Here is a 27,977-nt window from a genome sequence, read left to right on the forward strand (position 1 = left end):
GGACTTGACCTAATTGAAATCTCTTCAGAATCTTCTTCTCACGTGAAAAATGCCATACAAGAGATTAAAAATGTCATCCTCTTACATCCAAATTCTCACATGTTCTAGCCTAAACTACTGGCGCAAGTAATCACAAGATAATGAAAATGCTTTTCAGCTCTACTTGTTCAAAATATTTTAGATATAAAGTCCAAATTATTCAGAATATGTCTTATTTCATTTAGTTTCTGCTTTTAATTTTAGCAGTCCATTTCAGGAGCTAGACACTATGATAGAGAACTGAAACTTCATACTGAAATTGGAAAATTTGTGAAATCTCAGCTTTGGTTAAGTTCTGCTAAGCTTGGTTATGTTTGATTATTTTCTGCCAGTAGATTACTGAATTATAAACAACAAATGCCATAATTAATTAAGAAAATTTTACATAATAGAAAAATATGCACATCAACTCACAAATAAGAAAGTGGTATGTAGTTTTCTAGTACGAGAAATAAAGAAACAATCTCACTATTTTCAGTAGTGAGTTTCAACACTAAGATTTTCTGTGATTAAGTATGATGTAGCAGTATTAAATCTTGTTTTGCACATGACATGGTTCTCTGGGGTATGAAGTATGCAGAGTGTCAAACAGTTTGAGGTACTGAGGGCAAACCCAAGGCCTTCAGCAGGTGAGATGAATGTCTACGTTGCAGTTTTGCAGGGGCAGTGGATTGAGAGGAATCACTGTTTGATAGAGAACCACCGTGGTGTGGTGACACTGCGGCCGGCGCCGGGCGCGCGCTGCTCTGTGAACGGCTGCGAAGTGTCCGGGTCCTGTCGCCTGTCACAAGGTCAGGTTTGTTCTTTCTGTGGATGAACGCTGTGTTATGGGCACCTTATCACTGCGGTTTAGGTCTAGAATTTATGGAACTTGAGCGGTCTAAAAAAGTCATCTCTCAGTCTGCTGCCAGCTCCATATGGTTTGGTCCATGGCTAGAGCTGGGACAAATAAATTAAGGACCCCACAGAAGTAAAACTAAAACACTGGTGGCAATATTCTGCCTCCTTTAGGCAACAGTAACCTGTAGGTTTCTGAAAAGGGAAGACATAGTCAGAGACACTGTTGTAGAAAAGTAGAGGAGACTGGCTCCAACCCAGCTGGTCACTGAAAGGGGTTTTTTGCAATTATATAATATGGTTGAAACAACCTTCAGCTTTTTCACATTGTATTTTTGGTGGAAGTCATAAGTCATAGGCTATGATGAATGAATTCAGACTAAATGGATTGGGCTTTCATACTTTCATGTTCTTTAAAGTAACAGTTCAGCTTCTGGAAACTTGCAGTGATCTAGATTCTTAAAAATATGGGGTAAAAACAAGTTTTCAGCAGTGGGTTGGTTGTGGTTTTAGCATGAAATTCCCCATTTTAATATGAACAGGGAATTTACAGTTATATTTAGTCTGCAGAGATCTCCAAGATTAGTTTGCTTGGATGCTGTCATTACAGATAGATAACTCAGCCATTCCATAGTGGCAAATTTTTAAAAATAGTTTTCTGTTCTGTCATTTACAGAGAGCTATTGTTCAGATTTTTTTCTAGCCTACTATTCTATAGTAGTTTGACTAATTATGTCCCTATAAATATCTATTTTGTTTTCACAGGTGCCCTTATTGTCCTTGGCAAATCTCATAAGTTTAGATTCAATCACCCAGCAGAAGCTGCTATCTTAAGACTAAGAAGATCAGTAAGTTCTAAAACTGTTTTGCTCACTGACTTTTTTTTCTTTTTTTTCCTTTTTTTTTCTTCTTAAAAGCCAGCCTGATAAAGCTAATATTTCATCTCATCATCATATTCACTTGCCTCATTTCCTCTATCTAATGGTCTGTAATGACACTAAACCTTTTGTGGGAGGACACTAGCACTTCCTTCTGATGTGCTTAGCAAAAGATGATGCAGATTCCTTGAATAATTTAGTGTTTCCTATTTCTAGTCATGACTTCAATAGGACTGAAACAAAAAGGCAGAATGCTGCTGTGAAAAGATCAGTCAAGAATCTTTCCACATTTGATAATTTTCTGAGTTTTCTTCCTTCTCTGGTATTTCACTGTCTTGAATGAAGTATACTAGAAGAAATAGAAAATTTATGGGATTAAGTACTTAAGTATTATTGACTCTGAAAGCAGTTAATTGTTATATACATCAGAAATAGATAAAATATTTCTTGGTATGATAAGAAACTAATTACTGTAAGATATTATTTGGTTGACTAGTTCAATAATGTTTAAGAAATGAGATAATTCTTCAAATGACTGACAAATATATTTTTAAGTTTGGTTTTTAGTTATAAGTTTTCTCATTTAGGAGTTAATGATACCGTCAACTGATATTGACAAGAGTCTACTTTTTAAAATGGATTTTCATTTATTAACATTTTATACTGTCCACTCTTCCATCCTTTTATACTCACTTTGAGATTAGGGGCTTAACTTCTGTTTGTTTTCATTCTTAATTTCTTGATTAATGAAACATGCAGTACATTCAAATAGAGCTGTAAAAAGAAATGTACTCAGGAACAAATACTTAGCAGTTTTGCTAATTATGAAAGACTAAGCAGAAATGTGAGATTATAAACTCACATGGGAGGTATTATGCAGCCTTGCACACAATATTAACAATGACAGTACTAATGATACCTTGGAAGTTCCTGGGTTGCTATGACTTTTTTAAATTCCTATCCTATGTTGTCTGCTTTCTGTAGATTAATGAAACTCCACCCACTCTGAGTTGTGGAGCTTTGGACTGGCTCAATTTGGATGGAAGTTGCATCAATTCTCCACACTATATCCTTTCTTCTCTCTACAAGTAAGTTTAAAACTAAGAAAAAAGCAGCTGAACAAACAGTTTCTCTTGTGGGATGGTGTCTGAAATAAGGGACTTGTTTCAGACAAAAGCAAGCTGTAAACAGAGTAAGTCCCACCACATTTTTAAGTAGTCAAATAAAAACATCAGAGAAAATACATTGGCCAGCCAACTAATGCAGAGTATTAATATATACAAGCAACAAATCTGCAAAATCATTTTTTGATGCTCAGTTAAGAAAATGCCTCAGATGAGACTGTCAGCCTTAATTTAGTTCACTTGGATGTCTGCTTTACAGCTAATCTATAATTTTGACAATATTATTGCTTCAATGCACAGAATGTCCTTTTCAGGATATGATTTAGCCCAGGTAATTATTACCAATTGACTTTTGCTGTTAATTTGTTGTTGAAATCAGAAGGTTTGTTCATAAATTCCCTTTAGTTCAAGTCCTCATTTATCCCTTCGTCTCAGAAAGCCAATGTACTTACTTCCCTGTTGTTTTGTTTTGTTTTGTTTTGTTTTTTAACTGAGCAGTAAATAAGGCATGTACTGCCTTCAGAGTGTTGAAGAGCTGCTCACACTCAAGGTTTAATGTGTGCTTTTATAGCAGAGACTTTATGAAATGGAAAGGTTTGGTGTGATGAAGACAGTGATTAATAAGTATCAGGAAAATTAATGATGTTCTGTGTTTCAGTTCATAACATTGAAAATAGAATATTACAGAATTAAATGTAATTGGATTCTTTTTATTTTTTTAATTCCTCTCAGCCTGGCACATTCAATTAACCTGTTAAAGGCAAGAAACAGCCATCTTCTCATTCATATCTGGTGATGGCTCTGCTTTTTGCTAGAGTGTTTTTGGTGTGGCAACACTGGGAATCTTTTATCTCTTTCTAGAGGAAGTATTTAATCTCATTTTTATGAGCATAAAATTTTATCTCTGTTTTAAATATCCTTCATGCTTCTAATAAAGTGGCTTGATTTCCACCTCGGATAGTGTGGTTTTATGTGTTCTCTTTAAGGTATCTAATCTCTGCATTTGCTTTTCATTTGCTGCAATGATACCTGCCTATACAAAACATTACTTCATTCTGTTTCTTTACGGAAGAACATTTTGCACATTATTGCTATTCTTTCTTAGGAAAAATTACAAATAATTTTAAAAATAGGGGTTTGTCTAATGACCTTCAAATGTACACACCAAGGTGCTCTTTATGTTGCTAAAAACACTAGTTGTGGAGCTCTTGTCACAAGCTTTTTGATGAACCTAGAAAAACCTGAAGAAATCCAGAAGCATTATGAACAGTTTATCACAAATTTGCACTTTGTTTTCCCCTTTTTAACCTGACAAAACTGCAGAACATTTCTGATTGATTTTTTTTTCCTAGACCATGTTCAGATAAAAGACTAGTTTGCGTTCAGCAATTTTTTCATCACTTGGACAGGATATTACAGGCGTATTTACCTAGAGGATTTCAGATGTTTACTTCAGTAAAAATGAAAAATGCTATGGTATTGCATTTTTTCAGGTTTTATCAATGTCATCTCTTACAGGAATGATCTGTAAATTATGTCTAATAATAGCTGATTTTCACCTTAAGTAATCCAGTGGTCCTTTTATCCTTTTGAATAGTTATTTGGCATGGGTAAACTGAATTGATCCACTCAGCCTTGCTTTGCCGTAACCTGTGAGCCTCTATTTCTGTACAGGCAAGTAGTTTTGCTCATGAAAGGAGTCATGGTTGAGACGTCTAGCCTGAGGTCTATATTATAAGAATAAAATTATTTATGTGGTGTCTCATGAAGAAAAGTCAATGTCAAGTACTAAAAGGTGTGTGTGAGATACTTTGCAAACTGTAACACGGGACTAAGTGGATTACAGGGAGTGTTTATTTGATCCCCAGTAGAAAGTCCACCCTAATGCAGGTCCTGTCTCTGTCAGAAAGAGATGCGTAGAGGGAAAAGTATAAGAACAGGGAAAGCTTTGTGTGTCTTGTTCTCTGTCCCCCTCTCATTTGAAAGGTCTTGGTGCTCTCCTTGCTGCTAGAAATCTGCAGCTTCCTCTACTGAAAATTATAATATGATTGTGAGCAATAGGCTTCAGTGAAGTTTTCTTGCTTTTTTTCCCAAATATTTATGATTTCCTATTTTTATTTCTGCAGTCAAAAATGTAGAAACTGTGAAGCAAACAAATGTTCTCTTCAACCAAGGTAAGAATAGTAATGTGTCTAAATCATGCTGAAATTTTTGATACCTTTAGCTTTGCCTTTCTCCTATGCTACACTGATTTCCTCCAGAAGAGATGGAAGCTAACACTTTAAGCTTTAATTCAAACTATTTGATCATATTGGAACAAGAATCTGTACATGAAACTGAGTTACAGGCAAGGCTCTGCAATCATGTTCTTTCTTCATATGAGATCTTGTGCAAATATTTTGCATCTTTGTAGCATGTGTAGCATGCATTTAAAAGCCATAACTAGAATGAAGCTTACTCTGAATTTGCTACCAATTTCCAGCACATAAGAACCCTAAATGTATTAGATTTTGTGCCAATAGTAGGTACTGGGAATACTCATTAGTATTCTTAAAATTGCTTGGATAAATTGGGTTCTCTTCTGGTGAGAATAAAATCGCTTCAGGAAAAAGTTAAAAAAAAAATTAATTCCTAGCACAGAATGTGGTTCATTCATGGAAAGAAGCACGGTAGCTGCAAACAGAAATAATTCAGAAATTGTTGAGTTTCCATGGGCTTAAGTACCTTTTTCTTCAGGAACTGATGGTAGTTGGCTTTCTTCTGGATTTTTTATTTCAGCTCATATCAATATATGTATTACAGTAATGATTATTAATTATATGAGTCTTATCTTCCATGCTGTTAGTATGATGACATTTTTCTCATCTGCCTTTTATGGGTTGAATTACCAGTTCAACCTTTAATTGTATATTAAAATATTCTGAGAAATGAGACAAAAATCCTATTTTCTACCACTGCACACAAATATTAAAGCTTTAGGTATTGTGAATCATTGCACTCTTACTCGGTTGCTTGCTCATACACCCTACTCATCAGAGCCCCAGCACTGCAAATTTCTGGTGTTTGCTGTCAGCCAGCAAACACACAGAAGGCTTGTGAATGGCATCAGTCATCATATTACAGCATCAGCACAAATAAATAGATAATAAAGGTCTTTCCCCTGCCATTGCCTTAATACCATACTGCATATAAGTAAAAACTCTGATTTTATTGTCTTGCTGTTTTCAAAAAACCCCACAGGAGTTTTTTCCATTAGAGTTCAGTGGTATAGTACACTGAATTATTTAGCTGCCTGGAACATGCTTAAACTCCCTTTCCTTGAAAATGCCAACATTGTTAAACTGGGGGGTGGGGGAATTTGATACAGCATAGCCAACATATTTATTATCCTACTGTAATATAGTTAACTTGTCCAACTAATGTCTGTTAAATGTTCTGAGGTCTCACTAACAGCTTTCATTTGAGAATTTCAAGATAGTAATTCAAAATTCCAAAAAACAGAACAAAAGGTTAAAGAAAACTTCTGCATCTCTTAAAAGATACCTCAAATATTCTGTTTCACAGAGAAATGCACTTGTCAGTTACAGCAACTCTACAATTTACAGCAGAATTGTGTATAGTGGATTAGCAGGGTAACTACTTCTATATATAACTGACATTGTGAAGGGAAAACCTGTGTTAGCTGAACTGGAATTTAAAGAGGCAGCATTGACCTTTATTGGAGAATGTGGCTGTGTCTTATGCCTGTGACGCTTGGCCAAAAAGAGGTCTGTTTTAGACATGTATTTAAATGGATGCCTTAAATAACTCATTGCCTTACTGTCATTTGGGGGGCTTTGGAAAAAAAAAAAAAAAAAAAAAAAAAAGGTTTGCTTAGAAAGGCTAAAAAACCACACGTGAAACAGAACAGTGTGCTTTTTCTGTAAGCAAACCAGTTAATCAGATATCTAAATGATGGTAACTTCCATGAAGAGGATTACTATGTGTGCACATTTCCAAAGATCCCTTATTTCTAAAGGTTTCTGGCTCTGCTGGCCATTTTGACTGATTTCTGGCTCCCACCTCCTGCCCACCACTCCCCAACTTTTGCTTTGAATTCTGTGAGCGGCATTCCCTGGGGAGGCTGAATGAGGTGACAATGCAAGGTCTTTGTATCTCCTGCTTTGCTCTTCCCTTTGCTTTCGGGAAGAGGAGGGAGAGGTTTGGGCCCCTGTGCTAGGCAGAAGCAGACGTAGATCCTGGTGCCTGCTGCTGCTGCTCTGAGCCCCTGCGGGAAGGGCCCTGGATTGGACACGGGAAGAGGGGGAGGATAGGGCTGGAAAAGGTGGGGGAAGTTGTGTAGATGTGTGTTAGTGGATAGGCTTGTAATTCTTAACTTGTGACTGTTCTCAGTGTGAGGTTTGCAAGGGCACAAAATGCCTTGCCAGCATCTTTTTTTCTACTTTATTTTTAACTCTTTTTCCCTCAGGAAAAATAATTTGTAAAAGACAAATAGGACTTGAATACTAGGCAGTTGAAAAGATGGGGATGCTAACTTGACTGATGTTTTCTTTGAAAAAACTGGCCAATTTCAGCTTTTACCAAAAGTAATTATTTTTCTCTGTAGTTTCTCTATTTGAGCCTTAGTATTTTGTTGCAGCAGGTATTCAGCCTCACCACAGAGCTTTTGCTGCCATAGTTACTGGAAGCTGCATTATGCTGTAGCAGCCGCCAGCCTCTGCATCAGCAGCAGAAGTGTTTGGGGAAGAGGGGAGGAGAATTGCACAATAGGATCCCAGAGAGCTGACAACAAAACCGGCTGGAAAAATGTGGATTTACAGATGGTTCATTTAGCATGCAACATGCAAACTTTGGAGAGAAAAATGAGGTGGAAAAGCAGTCCGGCAGAATCGGTATAATATAAATGTTTTCTCAGTAATTTGTGATTATCTTTAGTTTAGGGTTGGTGTCTTTTTGTTGTCATTTTACTTGCAGCTTTTAATGGTTTACTTGGAGGAGGGGGTAGCTGTTGATACTGCTTGCTGCATTTGGTGCACCCAGAAATCTGCATGCTTTTATGAAATTCTCTGCAGAATTGCTTTTTTATATATGCTGTATGCTAGAGTATGCTGATCCTGTGAAACCAAGACTTCATGCACTTGGTACCTACAGAAATGAAGCTGTTTCTCTTATGTTTGTCCTGAGGTTATTTTATTTCCTGCTAGAACTGTACTGAGTGTAGATTGCTTATGTGGAAAAGCAGGAATGTGAGCAACAGCATGCTGTGCTTTCTTGCTGTGTCTCATAGTGTTCCAATGTTTCATGTCTAAATTTAACAGCACATCTGATTTAAGATGTGTTACGTGAAAAAATTGGTGATCTTGCCTTATTACAAAATTTGGCTAAATTCCTGTGTTAAGTGGAGTGATACTTGTTTTAGGTTTAGTCATTCAAACATATATTATGCAAACTGATTGTTCTTTGAATTGCTTATTAGGTGATTTAGCTATGAAGTGTGTGTGAATCTGTTATTTTCTTTCTGGGCCATTGTCGTGTCATTTTTTAGTTTATCAGTTATTTCCACAAACCGTGCTGACATGACATAGCATGTCTAAAGGTAGAAGGGTAGCATTCTGATTTCGTGTTCTTGGTTTCAGCAGTTTCTGTGAGAGACAGATCTGTATCCCAAACTAGCCAGTCATTCTGCTCTCGCCATCAGTATTTCACAGCCAGAGGGAAAACATCCTCTTGCATTTGTGTATTATGTAAGTGGCTCTGTGTGGATTTTCATTATCTTTTTGTTCCACTTCAGAAAACTGTCTGTGAGAAGCAGCTGAATAAAAAGGTGTTTAATGTTTAGTCTCTGTATTCAGACCTGGCTTTACTGCTCTGCCTCATTTTTGTTTTGTACTACTAAAAATTAGGAAATTAAGCAGAGACACTGAAATAGCAGCAGAACTGCAATTTGTATATATGCCTGGAACAGTATTCTATTACAGACACTTTAACCTTACAGAGGGAGGATTGTACCAACTAGCTACATCACCTGAACAAAAGCAGAAAGAATACTGCAATGATTGCTGTGTTGTGTTAGATTTTCCCAAGGTTTAAAGTGGAGTATGGCTGTTCCTCTGTACTCTGCCTTTCTGGGGTGTAGTCATAATGTGGAGCTGTGATTAATACCAGCAGTTTGGCCTGCCTCGTGTTCTGCTCTGTGTGCAAACACACACAGCTGTTGGAAAGGATCTCACAGTTTTTGTGTTAGTTCAGCAAAAAGCCATTACTACACACGTGAGGGAATATGCTAGTTCTGCTGAGAACAAGCAGCCACGTGCATTGTTTGTATTGCTTATTCTCTTACCCTTTATAATGTGGGGTGGGGGTGGCTTCAGCAAGGTTGGAAAGTATAGGAAAACCTTGTGACCCTCTCACAGCTGTAAACATATGTTACCTAACCACCCCTGTGAGCATTGGTAGGTCTTTGGATAGAAATGCAACACTGAGTTGTTTCATTTACTTAAATATTCTAGGTTTCAGTCTGTAAACAGTTTGTACTCTGATAAGTCAATTTTATGGGAAGATTGGCTGAGAGCTAAAAGTCATTGTTAGAAAGAATGAGAGACATTTTATCAGAGGAATTTTATCTAGTTTTAGTTAACAGTTACAGACCAAGAATTCTTTCTCTACTGTTTAAGTATCATGGTTCTTTTCAGCCTGCTGGCAAGTTATTTACTCAGTTTCCTCAGTCTCATGCAGAATGATGCTAATAATTATAAAGTAATAGAAATTTGCTCTTCTGATATTTGACTTTCTGAGGTTTGATAATGCTAATGGATCCCCATCACTTCTCTTGGATGAATCTACTTTGCTTTTTTTGCCTATGTCTCAGACTAAGCAACCTGCCCAAGGTCATGTGAAACCAGTGACAAATTTAGGTGGATATCATTCAACTTTCATACCACCACAGGAATCAGAGCTTTTGTATGTCTGTTAGTAGAACAGGTCAAAGACTATCTCATCACCAGGCTCTGCAGAGCAGCTGTTAGGTTTAGTGCATAGGCATCCAGAGGCATTCCTCATCCTGAAGACCTTGCAGGCCAAGGATGTGAAAGCTCAGAGGTCATGTAACTGCTCCAAAATCAGAAGTGTTTTGTCGTAGATCAGTACTTTACCTGCAGATTATATGGCTCCTCCATTAGAAAATATGGAAGACAACCTCAAAGCTGCATTTAGAGCAAGCCTCCCTGAGAGTTACTATTGAAACCACGGGAGCTTTTTCTTAACAAGATACTTCAGATTTAATACTATGTTTGGAAAGTGGCTCTTCTTTAGTGAACCAATCTTGGTGTAACCTCTGGGTTTGTTCCCCCGTGGTTGGTGGTGCTACAAATACCTGAACAGCTGGAGATTAGTGATTGCCATAGGAGAGTTTTGGTGCTGCAGTGAAGTGTCAATTCAAACCTACTTCAGCTGAATGAGAAATGAGGCATCCCACTTCTGTTTTCTTGGGGATCAATTAAAGTTTATCTATGAGGAAAAAAATTACACATCACAGGGTGCTGGCAACTTTGTAGTTGAGCCAAGGACAAACAGATCTTGGACCTGCATATTCTTATAATTTGTTTGTATGGGTGACAAGCAGACACAAACCACTTAGCAGATTGCAATAGGCAAGTTTGTGTTTGCACCATGACAGAAAACTGAACAGAAGGTATTCTCTTTCAGTTACTCTCAGCATTACATTTACATAAACATTAAAACAAAACAATTCTGTTTTTCTCATGTGAGCAGGATTCATAGTAATATTGTAAGTTATTGAAAATCTTAACGCTTTTATGTACTGAGGTTTTCCTACTACTCCTTATGAAGTGAAATGTGTGTACCATGTAAAGGTACTCCAGGAGATTTGTATATTTTGGCTGCTTAATTATTTAATCTGTTCTGTCTGCTAAACTATCACACAAAATCAAGTTTTTGCTGTAGAAATGGTTGTTTTGAACACATGTTTAAAGTTCTAAATCGAGATGTTAAATGATTTGTCTTTTCATACAGATAACCTTGTATTGGTATGATTTGACAAACTACATGATACTTCTAAAGATTCCCTTTAAAATTATTTTTTGGAGGTTTTTTTACCTTCATGGACTCTTTAAAGTTTTGGTGTCTTTAATTGTTTTAGAAGTATAATAAATACATTATTTACTTTCTTAGTAAAATATCATTAAAACATTTTTTCAATACTCAAAGGTTTAATTTTCTGAGGTTACATATAATAATGCAGTGTTTAGCAGGCAAAGATCATATATCAACTTTAGATATAATCTAATGTTAAGAATTTCTTGATGATAGCATGTGGAGAAGTAGAATACATACTCCTTTCAGAGGGCTAAGGTATCTTGAATATTATAATGCATTACGGTAAGAATAGATGCTATTTTGATTGTTGTTCTCTGTATGTAAAATTTTGGCACACGGTCAGGAGTCAAACATCTTGGAGAAGATTGTAAAGCAGTTTTCCACAGGCTAGTCACTTTTCTGATCACAATTCTGCTCCAAATATAGAAGCAGTAACCTGATATAGGTCTTTCATCCAACAGAGATTTGGGTGATCAAGGTCTTTCCTTGGTACTGCCAGAGACTGTTGCTGTAATCCTGGCAATGCTTGTAAATATTTCTAGGTTGGAGTTCTTGGTGTGAAGACAAAGGATGTTGGCAATTTCTGTAAAGCACTTTGAAGTAGTTAGATAATAAATACCTTATATAATGGTTATAAAATTTTATAACTTAAAAACAACCCCCTTTCCAGTTTCTTTTATGGAAGACTACAGCAAAATGAAAAGTGACAATATTTTTTAAAATTCTTTTTGCTATTATCTTTGTGGCAATGGAATTATTTGCTTCACTGCTAGGTCTTTCATGTTTTCTGGCATTTATGACACTTACAGGGTTGCAGCCTGCTGTGACGTGCATATACACAGCTATGAGGTTTTGGCATAATGCACCCTTATTGAACAAAACAATATCTTGAATGTTGTCTGTCTTTTCTTTACTAAGATAACTCATTTTATTACAAATATTATTTGCTTCTGGTTTAAATTCACTGTCAACATTTCTAACAGCAGAGAAATAGATGCTGTGCATGAAGAGTACAAGCAGAAACTGAGAGACCAGGAAGCTTTCCACAGAAAACAAATTCAACAACAGCAGCTCTATGTTGAGGATTTAAAGCAGCAGATTCTCCGAGGACAGATCAAAGCAGAGCAGGAACTAGAAAATGACCAAGCACTCATCAACCAGCAAATCCAAGAAAGTGGGTACCTGCCTCTTCCCTTGCTTCAGTTCCTTTCCATTACTGCATACTTTCATCCTCTCTGCCTTTTTTTTTTTTTTTCCTTTTTTTTTTCCTAGTGATGCTTTTTTTTAATGAGTGGAACTTTTATTATGACTAATTACTGGATTTCTCCTACAATTGCCTTTCCCTCGAGAACAGTTACTGAGCTTTGATTAACAGAACTGAAGGGCCTCCTTTGCAGTGCTCCAGCAGCAGTGTTTAATTAGCACTGCAGGTCATTGCTGGGAGGGACAGCACCAGCTACTCCCTGTGGTTTTGGGCCTCTCCTCTCCTGGGCTGATCCCAATCCTGCCTCCTTACAGCAGTGCTTCTGGTGTTCTCTAGTCTGTCTTCTACTGAATGATTTGATCAAGGTTTCTTGATAAGCAAAGGGAGCCTATTACAAAGGTGTCATTCCCATCTGGCACAATCTGCTGTTTGATCCTGGAAGAAGAAAAATTTGTGAATTTTTGGCAATGCCTCAGACCAAAACTTACGCAGTCAGCTATCTTTTAACTATGCCAACCACAATGAAGAGATTAAAAGGAAATTGTTTTGATGGGATATAGCAGAAGAGTATGTATATAGTATAAAAAATCAGGAGAGTCTCCTCAAAACATCTTTATTTTGTGGCTCTGTAGACTTGTTCTCTGCTTCCCTCTAGTTCTGCTGTTTTCACTGTGCTTTTTTCACTGTGCTGTTTTCACAAAGCTTAGCCAAGGAGGTAGTTTTTATCAGCCAAATACAATTCTTTACTTGGAAACCCACCGAAGTTCTTCACCTTTTCTGTGCCCTCTGTGGCCCAGCTCCTGACAGAGGCAAGTTTGTGAGCAGGGATTAATTAGCATCTTAATCTTGCAGCTCTCTTGCAGGGAAACTGATCTGCCAAATATTCTATTTCCTAAAATCATGCTAAAGAGAACGCATCTGGAAACAAAGTTGAGAAAAAAAGCTTTGTATGTGAAAACTTAAAACGTTATTAAGAAAAATTAACTGACATATTGACAAAAATGCTTCCCTTTTGTCCATAAAGTAACCATAGAGCTAGAATTCCTACCTCTGTGCATGTGCTCAATTCAGAGCTGCCAACATAAGCAGGACAGGAGATTCATTGTGGTGGGGATCACTAATGAAGTTTGTTTAACAAGATCAGTATTCATCAAGCAAGTGATACCTACCATGTCTCTGCACTAATAGTTTCTTGCATTAGGGAAACTTCCAGAGCCCCAAATTCCTCTCTGGCAGTTCAGCTGTGCAGAGCTGCAGGTAGCCCTCATTCATCACATCAAACTTAAATACCTATTAATTTCTACATCCCTGAATAAGCAATGAGACATCACTTATCTAATAAAGGACTGCACATTGAAAGTTAGCTCAGCCAAAAAAAAAAAAAAAAAAAAAGTAATGCTGCTAGTAAAACAGAAGCGCTTTGGGAAACTTCGGTTCTTTGAGAAAGGCTCCACTTGTAACAGAACCTGGCCTGAGATTTTTACATTACTTGTTGAGCAGTGGATAATTTTTGTTGCTTGCTTTGAGAGCTGAATATATATTTTTTTATAGCAGCATAAAAAAATCTGCTTCATTAAGAGAACACATTCAAGCCATTAGATACAACCTGATCATGGTGATCTCAATAATCCCTTTTTTTTTACAGTTCATTATAGCTAGATTGAAGCTGGTGTGCTCTGAAAAACCTCTAAGCACAGCCATTCCTTGCATGGCATAAAAGCAATCTTGCATCCAGGGTTTAAAACAAATCAGCCTGGTTCTGTTCTCAACTGCATCCTCCCTGACTGCAAAGACCAGGTTCTGAATATTTAGAGAAGACTAAGTGTGTAAGCAGAGCTAATATATTTTGTTATCTAATTAAGTTAATCACTTGATGTGTGAACATATTTGGTATTTATGAGCTGTAGAGGTCATTAACAGAAGCAGAGAATCTAATTCTTTTTGTGGAGTAGAGTGGTAATTCTGTGAAAAATATGCATTGACTGGTGGTATGAGCTTGTGGTTTTTGAATTGTCGTAATAGCTGAAGGTTGTGTTGGCTTCACCTGCATCTTTGCCTTGACAGTATTTGTTTTATTTCATGCACATTTACCTAGTTGATATTTAGGGTCCCTTCCAACCCAGGCCATTTCATGGTTCTGTAATTTTATGATTACATGCTAAGACCTGTGGATTCCCCTCAGGCTCTTTTGGCAAGAGCTCGTTGAGGCAGCCATAGTTGCCAGAAACAGCAAATTTGTGGTTGTTGCTCTACCTCAGCCAGGTGCCACACAGGGATTGTTTTGCTTGGAAAGTTTTCATCTGATGCATTTAGAAAGGCTATCAGAACTCTCTGGCAGGTACCCATATGATGGCATCCATGTAGCCTTGTCTGTAACTCAACTTGGAAGGCTGCATTCCCATCCCAGGACTGGTGGCTGTCAGCTGCCCTCCTGATGAGGCCAATCCGCAGTGGGGCATAGGGAGGTCCAGCCTCCAGGCTTGCTGGACTTGCCACCAACAGCGAGCACAAAAATTGCCATTTTCTGTGCTAAACAAAGTCTATTAGTATCACTCTGGGCTCCCTCATTTTCCATTTCCAGCATGTCAAAGTAAGTGAGAAAAAGTACTTCACAGGTGTGGTTTTTTTTCATTTAGCCAAGTTAAAGAGGAAAGGATAGAAGCAAAAGGCACAAAGAAATGTTTGGTTTACAAACATTTGTGCAACTTCATCCTCTAGTTCCTTTGTTAACTCTGCTCCCAGTCCTCATACATCTTTCCCATACAAAGTTTAACATGTGACTTCAGAATAATTACAGCAGAAGTAGTAGCATATTTCACAGATAAAAAGCTAGTGAAGTCATGCTTCTCTACTGTGAATATGTACCCTGTGTTTGAAAAGTGCACAGAATTGAACTCAGGTCTTTTCATGCTCCCACTGTATTTTAACAAAATTGAGGTGATATTTGAGTGTAATCTTTGAGAAATTGACATCTACACTTTTCTTACAGAAATGGTCTTATCCACCAGTCTCCTTAGCTGTCTTGGCCAAGCCCCTGCCTATATTCTGCAGTTGCTACCTGAGTCCTTTACCTGGCAAAGAGGCTTTTAGTTATCAATGAAGTAGAGCAACAGTACATTTTTCTTTAAATAGTTTGTCAAGTCTCTACTCTATATGCATAGAAATTCTTTTCTCAAATGACCTTTAAAGGCTGATTAAATTAAGAAACAAGTTAGTAACAAATAATGTTTTCCCTGCCATTTTTACTTTCTTTGAATCATTGTTTTGTTCACAGACCAGCAGTGGCTTTTAAATGAGAATAAACGTCTGGCTGCTCTTCAGCAACAACAGAGGGAGTTTGCAGTGCAAACAGAGCCTACACTGTGTGCAGAGGCTGAGGTGCAGAGTACCCCTGGGCTGGAAACCTGCCTTTCCCTGCTACAGCAGAACAAGAAGAGACTGGTGCAGCTGGAGCTCTTGCAAAGGTACTCGTTAAAAAAGGCTGAAAGAAACATAAGACGGAAAAAGGTGAAGTTCCGCCTGGAAAGGATAGTCAAGAAGCAGAAGCTATTGGAAGCCAAGCAAAACTTGGAGCAGCTGGAAGCTAGCTGCTGGCTCAGTGAAGAGTGTGTGAAACAATCCCAGCTCCTAAGTGATAATATTGCTGTACAGTCCTCTTTGGATAACCACTTGCAAAAGAGCCAGAAATCATTGGGTTCGAGTTCCTCGCAGCACAGGCATCTGTTCTGTAACCTGTACCTGCCCCAGGAACCCAGGTAAGTTAACATCTGCCAATACCTCTGCACTTGCAAAAGTAATGTAAACTCAAGATATTTTCAGTGGCCACCTGTAATCCTGGATGCCTTTCAATGTATTGAAAAAATAACCCCAAATCTGCAGTATCAGTGAACCCACTATATTGTATATCAAGCTTGAGGTGTTTGTCCTTTTCCTTTGGGTTTGTACAGGACATTCCCTACTTATCTGTTTGACACAGTCTTTCTTGCTTTTTTACATTTCTCTGTCAAGCCTTTCTTCACTTTTTACCTCTTTGAGAAGGCTTTTTAGAGGTGGCTTAACTTTTGTTGTTGACTTGTTCAGACTCTTGGTAAATACCAATTTCTACACAATTTTATCTTGATTATCATCAAACTCTTCTCCAGAATATAAATATCTCTATGCAATGCTAAAATGTTGGGATGCTACAGTCTCTTTCACAGCCTGCTCCTTAGCTATTTCCACAGCAGGAAATAGCTAAACTCTGCTAAGTGGATTTCTGTGACTTAGAACTATCTTTTATTTTTAATTAACATTTACAGCTACTTGAGCCTACAGAGATTCAATATTAAGCTATACCTCATAGCATTAAGCTGTTTCTTTGTGTGTAGAGCATTTGTTCAGACAGCAAGGGGATTTTCTAATTAGTCAGAGAACTTATTTTTTAATTCCCTGCTAGATTTGGATTTTGAGAAGCATTAAGATTGTTGCTTCATAAATTGTTGTTCTTATTTGCACAACGTTACTGTGGTGAAAATGTTCAAGCAAGGATTGGACTTTATTCCTTATTTATTTCCACAGCTGTTTTTCGAAGAGGGAGTCTGTCTCAACATTATCTACCTCACCAAATATTGATCAATACTGTAAAGGTAGTACAGCAGGGAGGTTCTCATCTGTAGAATACCTTTACAGAAGTGGAAAAGACATTTCTGGGAGTGATGAATGTAATGATGAAAAGGGGATCTCCTTTTCAGTCCAGAGGCAGCTAACTGAAAAGCAAAAACCATCTTCAACTGAAAATAAAAAAGGAGCGGAGAAAGACTCTAATGATTCAGCTATCATGGCTTATATAAATAAAAATTATAAAAAATTTGAAAAGTTGGATGATAGCCCAGGGCAAGCTGGATCTCAAAACCAGACCTCTAACAGCTCCTCCCCTGATCTTTTCAAGGAGAAAGATGAGCCTAAAACCTTTATTACAGGGAGGAGACTCACAAAATCAAAGGTGCTAGGAGATTTAAGTCAGCCTGCCAGTAGCAATGTAGCACAAAATAGAGCTCAGGTATCCAACAAAAAGATTAGAATGGATAGCAATGGAAAAGGCCACAGGTCTTCTCCAGAAAACTTTCCTAAACAAATGAAGAAAATGGTGCATGGAAACCCACCATCAGTGCATCTGAATCAGTCAGTCAAGAACTGGAGAAGAGAGGCAAACTCAGCCTTGTCAAGTGATGAGAAATCATCAGTGGAACAGAAAGAATTTCTAATGGCAGCAACATCAGTAGGAAATCTCACTAAGATGAACTCCCAGACACCACTGTCTTATGTTGAAAAAAAGTGGCACAGTGCTGAGATGCTAAGTGCTGGAGTGTCCAAGACAGCCACAGATGTACTGGGGAACTGGCAAGAGGATGATGAAAATGAGATTTCTGATACTGACAGTTCCTATTCTGTAGATTCACTCTCCTGTGCTTATGCAAAAGCTTTCCCAGAGAAACTGAAACTGGAAGATTTTGACAGAAATAAATGTCCTGCCAACCCAGAAGACTCTGAGAGCGATGACAGTCAAATGTCACAAGACTCTTTGATAGAAAAGGAAAATAAAGCAAACAAGCAAAATACAAGACAATTTCACAAGTTAAAGGCCAATCACGAGCCAGCTAAGCTTTACAAAAGCAGAACTGAGAACCATATTTCATCTTTGGTGACATCATATGCATCTCATAGGAGACTGGGAAAGGCTGAAAGAAGCTTTTCTCTGGATAGCTTAGCTGATGGAGAAGAGATGCCAGCAGAAGATCTGGTAGAAGAATCCAAATCTGACTCATCTGATGAAATGCCAGCAGAGATTTTCTGGAAGTTACAAACTACTAAATTACCAGCTATACAGACGAATGAAGACAATGAATTGAAGACCTGCACCAGAGATACAGAAGGGACAAATTATGATCTGAAACTGAGCAGTTCCTTTTATTTGAACACCAAGCCACAGACTGCTTCCAGTAATGCTTGCAAGCAATTGCTGAAGGGAACAAAAATCCCCTTCATAGAACAAGAAAGGTCTCTTGAAAGAAGACTGTACTATACTAGTGGAAATCCTTTGCTTACTAACAATGCCTGGTCGTCTTGTGACTCAAAGGTTGACATCAGCAGCCCTAGAGTAATAGCATCTTCTTCCCATGAAAACTTGGAATTTCAAGATGCTCATATGTGCTCTTTGAGCAAACCAGAACTTTGGGTAAAGAAAGATGATCTAAAGCAGTCAGCTGCTGAGGTTTCTTTTGTTTCTGGCTCTCAGCAGATTCACAGCATTAGTCACAGTCCACATCATGTAAACCAAATCAACTCAGTTTTCTCCTCTGACACATGGGAAGTACCTTTACCTGAAACAACAACTGCAAGCCAGGCTTCTGAGAGCGGATCATTAAATAAGATTTTTAAGAGATGGGCAAACTCCAATGAAAATTCTTCCTTGGAATCTCAAAATGTAACGTCCTCATTTGTTAGCTCAGTAGGACCAAGTTCCTCTTTTGTTCCTACTTCAGAAGAGCATGATTATTATGAACATTCAAGGTCACACCATCCTGAACAAGAACAACTGAGTGAATTGTCTACTTATACGTCTGCTACTGAATGTACAGCTGAAGCATTCAGCTGTTTGGAAAGCACCTCCACTGCAGACTGCTTGTCAGTGGTATCTAAGAAAGAGGAGAACTCTCTCCCTGCAACTCATCCAGAGTTGCCAAAAGATCACACTCTGAAAAAACCACCTTTTATCTCTGTGTTGCCTGTGCAAATTGTGGAGCAGAGGAATGGCTGTGTAGATGCAGATTTAGAAGATGACTTATTCCAAACTTCTTCAAAAGATGAGCTTGACAATGACTACAAAAACTTGATGGCAAAATCAAGCGGGACAGATTCAGGCAGTGGAAATGCATCTGTCAGTGCACCTGCTGCTGAGTGTTCTGTGGAAGTTGCTCATAGTATGACCTTAACACAGACACCTGCAATGAAACACATCCAATTTGGAAACTGTGGGCAGCCTTTTCCAGTACAAAAAATACCAACAGGTTGTGCTGAAGGTTTCTTTCTCAGTGACTTAACAAACAAGAACTGCTCTCTAGTGAGCAGTTACAAGGTTCAGATGCTGGCTGGACAAGGGGCAGAATCAGCTGATACAGAACTCCCCAGGTCCAGGGAGAGTAATCTGGAAACAATGCAAGAAAGAGATCATGAGCAAATATCTGTAGAAATAACAGCAGAGACAGAGTTTTCCTTACAGAAGACAACATATCAATGTCACCCTTTAGTTGCTGCTGCCAGTGCAAGCTATGACCAGTCTGCAATACCAGTAGAGATGTCTCAAAAAGAGAAAATCTGTATGGAAATAAGCACAGATAGCTTGGCAGACGTTGTGCCAGAGGTGCCTTCATTCAGAGATCATGAAGAATACGTATCAAAGGATGAAGCCTTGTCTTCACTAAATCATTATGGACTCAAACACAAACCTGATTCGAAGGATTATTCCCCTGAATGTTCTTTAGCAGACAGTCAGGCAAACTGCTTATCCCAACAAATTTCAGAAAATTCTACATTATGCACTGATAACATAAGAGAAGAAAACAGTGAAAGCAAAGAACACAATCTATTGAATTCTCAGGCTGTACTTCAGAAAGAATTTTCATCCAAATACAAAAACCTAGTGGTAAATGAAGAAAGTTATTTCCTACTGAATGTAAACGGGAAAAACACTGAGTCCTTTCCTGCTGCTAATTGTGAGAATACAAATGATTTCCTCCCAGAATCTAATTCAAGCCTATTTTACAAAGTTTCAACAAAAGCTAATCTTTTTCAAAGTGCATCTGAGACTGAAAATTATGATAAACTATTGGAGCATGTCACAATAGCCAAAGGAGATTGTGATGCTACATCTAATCTTACTGTGGAAGTCAGTGTCACAGAAAGTTGTTCTGATGTACGTTCTGGCTGCCTTTGCCCAACATGCTCTTCAAAATCAACAGGCCAGAACAACCCTCCACACAAGACAACTGACATTTCTGCAGAATTTGATGCCTCTGTTCTCTTGGAAACAGAAACACAGAAAAAATCTTTACTTGAATCTACTGAAGAGAAAGAAGTCTTTTTTGAAAATGATTGCCCAGAGGACATCTTTTGTGTTGAACATGATGCAAATTCAGAGTTGGGAGGGGTATTTGAATGCAACACAAATGCATCAGCTGCCATTTCTCAAGAGGAGAGTTCATATAGAAATAAAGAATCCAAATTTCTCAGAAACATAGAAACAGATACAGAAGAAGCCATGGCTCCTTGTCAGAATACAGGGACAGCCAGAGATGAAGAAATAAAAAAATCAATCAATAATGCAAGCAACTTAGAAAAAAGTGCACTGGAAATTAAATCGAGACGCACTGAACATTTACCCGACAGATCAGTAGCCCAAGTCCAAAGTGTAACTGAGGACAGGAGTGGAAAGGATTTTGAAGACATAGGTCCAACTCAGAATCCAAAGAAACCTACTGATACCACAGCTTGTGAAGTTCACTGTGAGTTTAATACAAATCTGTGCCTGACACATGAAGAGGTGGGCAAAGATGAACTGCAGGAAAGGGGCACAGGGGCAGAACATACTCAGGAATCAAAAGCACTTGTGCATTCAGGCAGCCAACTTGAAACAAGCAGCTTTTGCCAAAAAGAAAAAAGTGAGAAAATAGAAATAGGTGTTTATTCACCAGAGCTTTCTGTTGCTCCCAAAACCACTCCTTCAGCTGTGCGTTCCCACACAACAGACACTATTCAGAATACTTTGGAATTCCTTGATACTTGCAAAGGGCTTTTAGAGATGAAGGGAACAACAGAGAATGTAGCTGAAACAGAACTAATCCCAAGGAGGCAAGGAAACGTTTCAGCAAAACTTGATAATGAAGGACAAATAAATTCTGACAATTTAATTGAGCATTGTGTACCAAACTGTTTGTCCCAGGAAGACAAGGTTAATGAGTGTGAAGTGACTGGGAGTAAAGCACAAAGTACCATGCTAAACACTGAGGAGCTGGTTCTTATGAGGAAAGAAGACACATGTACAGATGAAAATGTTTATTTTAATGAACAGTCTCCAGCTCTACATCAAATGTATTGTGACAGAGGTGACAAAGAAGAAATTTTAGATCAATTTAAGATCCCTGAAAGGTACCTGATGGCTTCCGAAGTAGAACCAAATATATTGTTAGAAGATGATTCAAGATACCATGACCCCACTGAAATGAGTGAGGATGGTGATTCAGTGGACTCTGCTACAGAGACAGGAAATGTAGTTGATGCATGTGAATATTCAGTTGATGATAGTGTTACTGACCAATACAGAACTGAACAAAAATTTACAAGTCTCAACAGACATACATATATGAGTTGCTCTGTCCAATCTCCTGAGCATGGCACTTCAGCAAACTTGAATGTAGGTATCGTTAGAAAAAGTTCTGATAGTTGTGAATTGGATCAGTTAGGCTCCAGAGCTGAGGAAGAGAAAGTGCAATTGATGAAGTTAGTAGAAATGGCCAAAGCAGACAAACAAAAGCAGGTATTTGTAGAAAACACAGATGAGGTAGAACTGATCTTTTTACAAAACCTGGATGAACTCTTCCCTGAAAACAAAGGCAGCTACCAAATGACACATGATGACAGAAGATTAAATGAAATATTAAGAGAAAGCCAGTGGGTGTCTACCAGTTTTTCTGGAAATAGTGAAGGCATTAGCAAGCAACAAAATCCACCAGCATCACTGAAGTGTTCAGAAAAAACCCAGAAACTTCAAGACTCCCCATGCCAGTCTGTAAATAAGCATTTATATCTTGGAGGAAGTGATGATTCCCATTTTGTTCAAGATGTTCCCACTGCACTGAAAGGATGTACCAAACCATCCGACAACAGTCTTGGAAGTGGAGCTGTTCTGCCTTACTATGAAACATTAATAGGGAGTGAGATCAGTGTTGGTACATCTGCTACAGCCAACACAACAGGAGAAGAACATTTTCCAGGTAAAACATCAAGTAAGAGTGTACCTCTTCTGCAAACCAGGACCATGCAGCAGAGGCAGGACGAAGAATTCTTTGTATTTAAAAATGGACCTGATTATGCCATATCTGCACAACCTGCCAATGAGAACAGTTCCTTCACTTCTTACAGTGCAGGCGATCTTGAGTCTGGAACTGTTGAACTTCAGCAAAGGGCAAAAGGAAACTCCTTTTTCTTGAAAAAATTAGATTCTTCTGAAGACATAATACAGGATATTAATAATGCTTATGAAGAACACGGTATGGATTTAATGGTTAATAAACTATTAAAAGACTGTTTTAATTCCATGGAAGATACAGCTCAAGAGCTAAAGAATACCATTGTGCCTGATTCACTAGTGGTGGATACTTCAAACCTGCTGTTTTCCTCAGAGAAAGAAGTGATGGAAGATATAGGAGTAGGAGAAACCCTCTCTTCACTAGAAAGCTCTATCCAAAATATATTTCAGAATATTAATACAACTCAGAAAATACCTCACTTGGGGGGTTCATCACTGCATGATGAGAAGACATTTTTAAGTGCAAGGTATCCTGCAGCAAACAGTGAATGTGAAAACGCCTGTGATTTTCCTGGTGTAGCTGGACATCAGCATGAGCCCTCAGAAAACCAGGAACACGAGGCTTCTGAAGAGTGCTGTGTAGACCAATCAGGCAACACTGTTCCTGAGAAAGCTTCAGCCCTTTCAGAAGGCCTGAATAAGTCTCCAAAGGAACATTCACATTATAATAAAGACTTTCTAAATTATAGTAAGAACTTGGGCACTTTTGAATGTTCTCCTGGTCTTCTGAATTGTCCAGCATCATTTGCAGATAACTTGATTGTCAGCAATGGACACAAAGGTAAAAATGATACTGTTCTCTCTGAAGAAACAAAATACTTTGAAAGTGAACCAACTGATTTGAGTGTGTCTGTAACTTTTTCCGGTGTTTCTCAAAAAGGAGATGGAAAGGAAAATTCTGCAGTTGCAGAGGCCACATATGATCAGAGTAATAAATTCCCTGAAAAAGTTGTGGGAACAGAACTAAATGAGAAAAATGTTCAAGATTATTTCCAGAATTGTGGTGACATAAAAAAAGATAAAATTCATGAGTTCTCAGAAAACTGCAGTAACACTGATACTGTGACTGTACCAGAATTGGGTCTGCTCACTTTCCAGAGCCAAGGACAGACTGGCCATAATGAATCAAAGTCTCTTCCATCACACTCTGCAGAAGACACTCCATCTGAGACACCATTTCAAAGATCCAAGAACTTCAGTGCTTTTAACACATCTTCTGTACTCGAGGACTCAAAATCTCTAGTATTTAGTCAGCTTGAGGACTCACTTCAGGACAGTTTGACTGAGAAAGTGTCCTGCAATTCTGCAGATGTGTGCTCTGTAAAAGAAAGGGTTTTTTCCCAATCATTTGCAAGAGTCAATTACCCAGCCTTAACAGCATTTTCAGAATTTCCTTTAACTGCGGATATAGGCCATGGTGAAACTAGCACATATGATACATCACATTCAAATATATCGAAACAGTCTCCATTTGTCATTTTGCAAATACAAGACACTCAGTCTGATAAAGCTGTGGTATTTGATGAGCCAGTATGTGCTTCAGGAAGTATTTTACTTTCTCTTGCAAAAGAAAACAGGCATTGTCCAGTGTCAGACACAGATTGTACTTCATATGAAAATTCTGCTGTAGATGGGGAACCTGCACATGGAAGCAATAGTAAAAAACTTGACAGTGATACAAAAATGGATCAGCATCATTGGGATAAAGTTCCACCACAAGAAGTTTACAGCGAACACATAGAGAAAATACCAAATGATAATTCTCTTTTGCTACCATCATTACCTTTATGGGACACTAGAAGGGGAATTCTTATTAAAGAGGGACAAATGAGAAATACACTTAACAGAAGTAAGGAAGAACTGCATTCAAATATTGAGGCTGAACATTTTGCAGCAAAGACAGAGCAGAGAAAAGCGTTAAGTAGAGAACCTGCTGAAAAGCAAACTAATGTATCCTCGAATTCTCCAAATGAATTAACAGGCTCAGAAGTTGCTGTGTTGGAAAATCTGTATCCAAGAGATGTTCAGGTGGATCCTGAATACACCTGCATTTCATTCAGTCCAGCATATCCCACATACAGAAGTCCTGATGCCAGGCAACCGTATCACACTGTCTCAGGTTTTGAAAGAAACCCTGCAGATCTGCAAGATAACTGTCAGCATGTGCCTGCAGCTGAACAGACAGAACAAGTACCAGATAGAACAAGTACAGACGGTAGAGAAGAGATTTTACTTTGCAAAAATAATATACGTTCAAGCATTGATGGACCTGCTCCTGATGCTGAGGCAGACATTTGTTCAACAATGGGAGACACTATAACGAGGAATAATACTCTGAAATCAGAAATACTCAATGTTTCCGTAAAAAATAATGGAATAACTTCCATAAAGTTTTTGCCAGAAAACCATGAGTTAACTTCTCAAGAATCCAAACTGGTGCAATTCAGGGGCAAAAGATCATATTCTACCACACAGAGTACAAAGGGCTGTAAACAAAGTGAACAGAGACCTTATTTACAAAGTCACAGACTATCAGCTCCAGCTATTGCTGTTTTCTCTGATATAGAATATACTTTGGAAGCTCCATCTAAAGTAGATCCTTCATTATATTCTGCATCTAAATCACTGCAAGATTTGAATATGAGTGTAGAACCTCCATCACCAACAGAAGATGATCTTTATGGAATTGACAGATTTTCAAAGCAGGAATCAAAGAACTTTCTAAAAGTTAAATCTAAACTCAGATTTCAGCAAAAAATGGCACAAACTAAGAAGTTTGCAAACTGTGATGCCAGAAACGTACAAAATTTTGCAGCAAGAAGCCAAAGTAGCCAGTCTTTGAAAGACTGTACTAGTCAATCTCCATCATCTTTACTACCCACAGCTCGCAGTTCTGTGTTTGCAGAAGCAAATGTCCATTCAAAGAGCAGTTCTGTAGCTCAGTGTAGTGAAGGGAAAGGAGAAGAAGCTGGATACCCGCCAGAAACTGACTTATTTTTGCAAGCTAATAAAGATGCGATGCATTTTAGATCAAGTGATATTAACCCATACATTCACCCATGGCAACAAGATGGAGCCAGCAAGATTGGCTGGAAACAGTATGTTTTTGGAAGTGCAAGTGATGTTTCTTGCAATCAAATTCCTTTGAATATGGAAAATCGTAAAGTTACGAGATGTTCCAGTGTGGACAATGGGTTGAACTCTCAAAATTCTCCTTTTCGTTCTCATCTAAGTTCATATGCTACAGCAAAAGTTTTGTCAAGCACTTTGAGTAGCATTGAGGGTCTTCAAGAATGGGACAGTGTCAGACAAGACTTTCAATCGGCATACTCGAGTGATAGTACCAAACAGTACAGCAACTTATCCAGTGAAACACTCGAAACTAACTCAGAAAATAACACTGCTGAACTTGAGAATCCTCCTGCACAGCCTCGTAACTCTTCAATGCAGGTTGATGAAATTGTACTATTATATCCTTCAGAGTCTGAAAAACCTCCCAAAAAACCACTGGGGATTACATGTGAGCAAGGAACACAAACAGCAGCTACAGGAAGGTATAAAAGGCAGAGAAGACATCAGAGAAGCTATACAGATGTTTCTGCAAAAAAGGAGGAAATAAAAGGAGGAGATTTATTTCATCAACCTTCTTCTTGGACAAGCATGCAGAACCTGTCCATGCATCTGTCACAGCTTCTTCAGAACACTTCTGAGCTGCTGGGAAACCTTTCCCAACAGAATATTATAGATAATGAACAGAATGCCAAAATCAACCAAAAAGGAACTGAAGGTGCTGTAAAGACTGTTAGGTCAGATAGCTGTACTCAGACTACAGCAGATGTAGGCACTCAGACTGAGATTTTGGAAAAACCTCAAAGCAAACATGAAGAAAAACAAGTGGAGGCAAAAATGGAAAAGGAATTGAGGGCAGCTCAGGCAGTAAATGTTGATTGGAAAGAAATAGGTGCAGATACAGTAGGAGAGATTCCCAAAAGGAAAGAGGAAACACTCTCTCTTGAAGAAAGAACACAAGAACAAACAGGGATGAAAAGCCTGGGCAATTCTGACTTCCATGACAGTCTTGACAGCATTTTGGAAGACTCCTTTATGCATCTGCCTCGTTTACCCAAAACGTCCACCCCTATCTTACATTTTCAAAAAACATCACTAAATGCACAGCAGGACATTGCTTTTGCTAGTACCAGAGTTTCACCTCTCACATCATCTTTGCCAAGTTCAGGGCAAGATAGTTCTTCATGCACTGTAGTTAGCAGCCCTACTAATAGCACCTCTCAATCTCCAACATCCTACACTCAGGATAAAAGAAGTGTCAATGAAACAGAGACTCCAGCTGAAAGGAAATTTTGGTACAAAAATACCCTGCTAGTCGATAGGGCCTCTTCCCCTATTCTAACTCTTAGCGCTAGTCCCAGCAGCCAGAGCACTCTTAGCAAGTCTGTCTGCCCTATTAAAGAACCTCTTGGATTTTCCAGTGTTGCTTCAAGTCCCCTTCACACCCAGAGAAAGCTGAGGGCAGGTCCACAGTTCAGCATGCAACATCACATGGACAGTTTTTCACAGACAGAAACAGACAGTGAATCAAGCACCTCTAGAGAACACAAGAGCATAAGAAAGAAATCTGGAACCTTCTCAGATAAGAAAGCAGCCAAAGAACTTTTAGGACAGGATGGTTCAACAGACTTGGAACAACAGCATCGACTCAGGGTCGACACCCACACTACCATTTGTGCAGAAAGGTTGTATCACTCCAGCAGTCTGTTGGAGGTGTCAGGCCACAGTGAAGTTGTAACAGGTGATGCCAGAGACCAGGACTCCGTGGCACATTCGCTTCGTTGTATGTATGTTACAAGGGCTGGAAGAGGTTCTTCAGGTGGAATAGGGCATGAAAAGTACACTGGGAATTCTGAGACTGCTTTGATTAATAACTACTCTTCTCCAAATGCTGGCTTATTTTTTAATCAAAAAATTAGTGCCACTTGTTCAAGTAAAACAAATGCTGGCACATCCTCAGAACCTCTTGTAGAAGCATCTTCTCTACAATTTCATGATTTCTTCTGGAGGAATGAGAACAGCTGCCCTCCCCCGCTCTCTGATGTAAGCAATGTGCAGACTTCTGTCCAAGAGGACAGTACAGATTCTGTCACTGGGAGTGAATGCGACACTGAAATTCCTCTCAGCAAGAGCACTGCTTTTGCAAAGCCATACAGGCCTCGGAGCTACAGTCTCCGTGACTTACCCATACACAATAAATTTAGCAACTGGTGTGGTGTTAAGAGCAGCCCTCCTCCCTTTTTACTTGGCTTGAGTGGCAGCGTGACCGATTTAAGAACTCAGGCAGAAAAGAAGCCTAGAAGCACACAGTCAACAGAAATGGAAGGAAATTACCAGTCTTGTGACAGCAGGAGCAGAGAGATCAAGAGACTTCAGAGAGAGCGTGCCCAGATCATGGCTGGCATTCACCTGGATCTGCATCAGCATCCCCTCACAGTGGAACTGACTGAAGCAAAGCTCAATTATGGCATCGGGGAAACAGACGCCCTGCTGAGGGTCCTTCAGGGAGGAACTGCAGATGAGCCAGGGGCAATTCCAGGGAAGCAGCAACTTTATGAAAGGTAAATTACTTACTATAGTGTTGGTTT

At 38.7% G+C, this 27,977-nt stretch overlaps 1 protein-coding gene across 1 annotated transcript in view; it reads left to right on the forward strand.

Moving 5' to 3' along the window:
- STARD9 (StAR related lipid transfer domain containing 9) overlaps window positions 1-27,977 on the forward strand; it is a 95,465-nt gene that overhangs the window by 59,989 nt on the left and 7,499 nt on the right. The window contains exons 18-24 of the mRNA XM_066321264.1: window positions 693-830; window positions 1,642-1,724; window positions 2,739-2,842; window positions 5,005-5,052; window positions 11,977-12,167; window positions 15,472-15,952; window positions 16,755-27,950. Of these exons, the coding sequence (XP_066177361.1) occupies window positions 693-830; window positions 1,642-1,724; window positions 2,739-2,842; window positions 5,005-5,052; window positions 11,977-12,167; window positions 15,472-15,952; window positions 16,755-27,950 (12,241 nt within the window). The remainder of the gene's footprint in view (window positions 1-692; window positions 831-1,641; window positions 1,725-2,738; window positions 2,843-5,004; window positions 5,053-11,976; window positions 12,168-15,471; window positions 15,953-16,754; window positions 27,951-27,977) is intronic.

This window comes from Sylvia atricapilla, chromosome 6 (assembly GCF_009819655.1).
Source record: "Sylvia atricapilla isolate bSylAtr1 chromosome 6, bSylAtr1.pri, whole genome shotgun sequence".
Taxonomy (NCBI): domain Eukaryota; kingdom Metazoa; phylum Chordata; class Aves; order Passeriformes; family Sylviidae; genus Sylvia; species Sylvia atricapilla.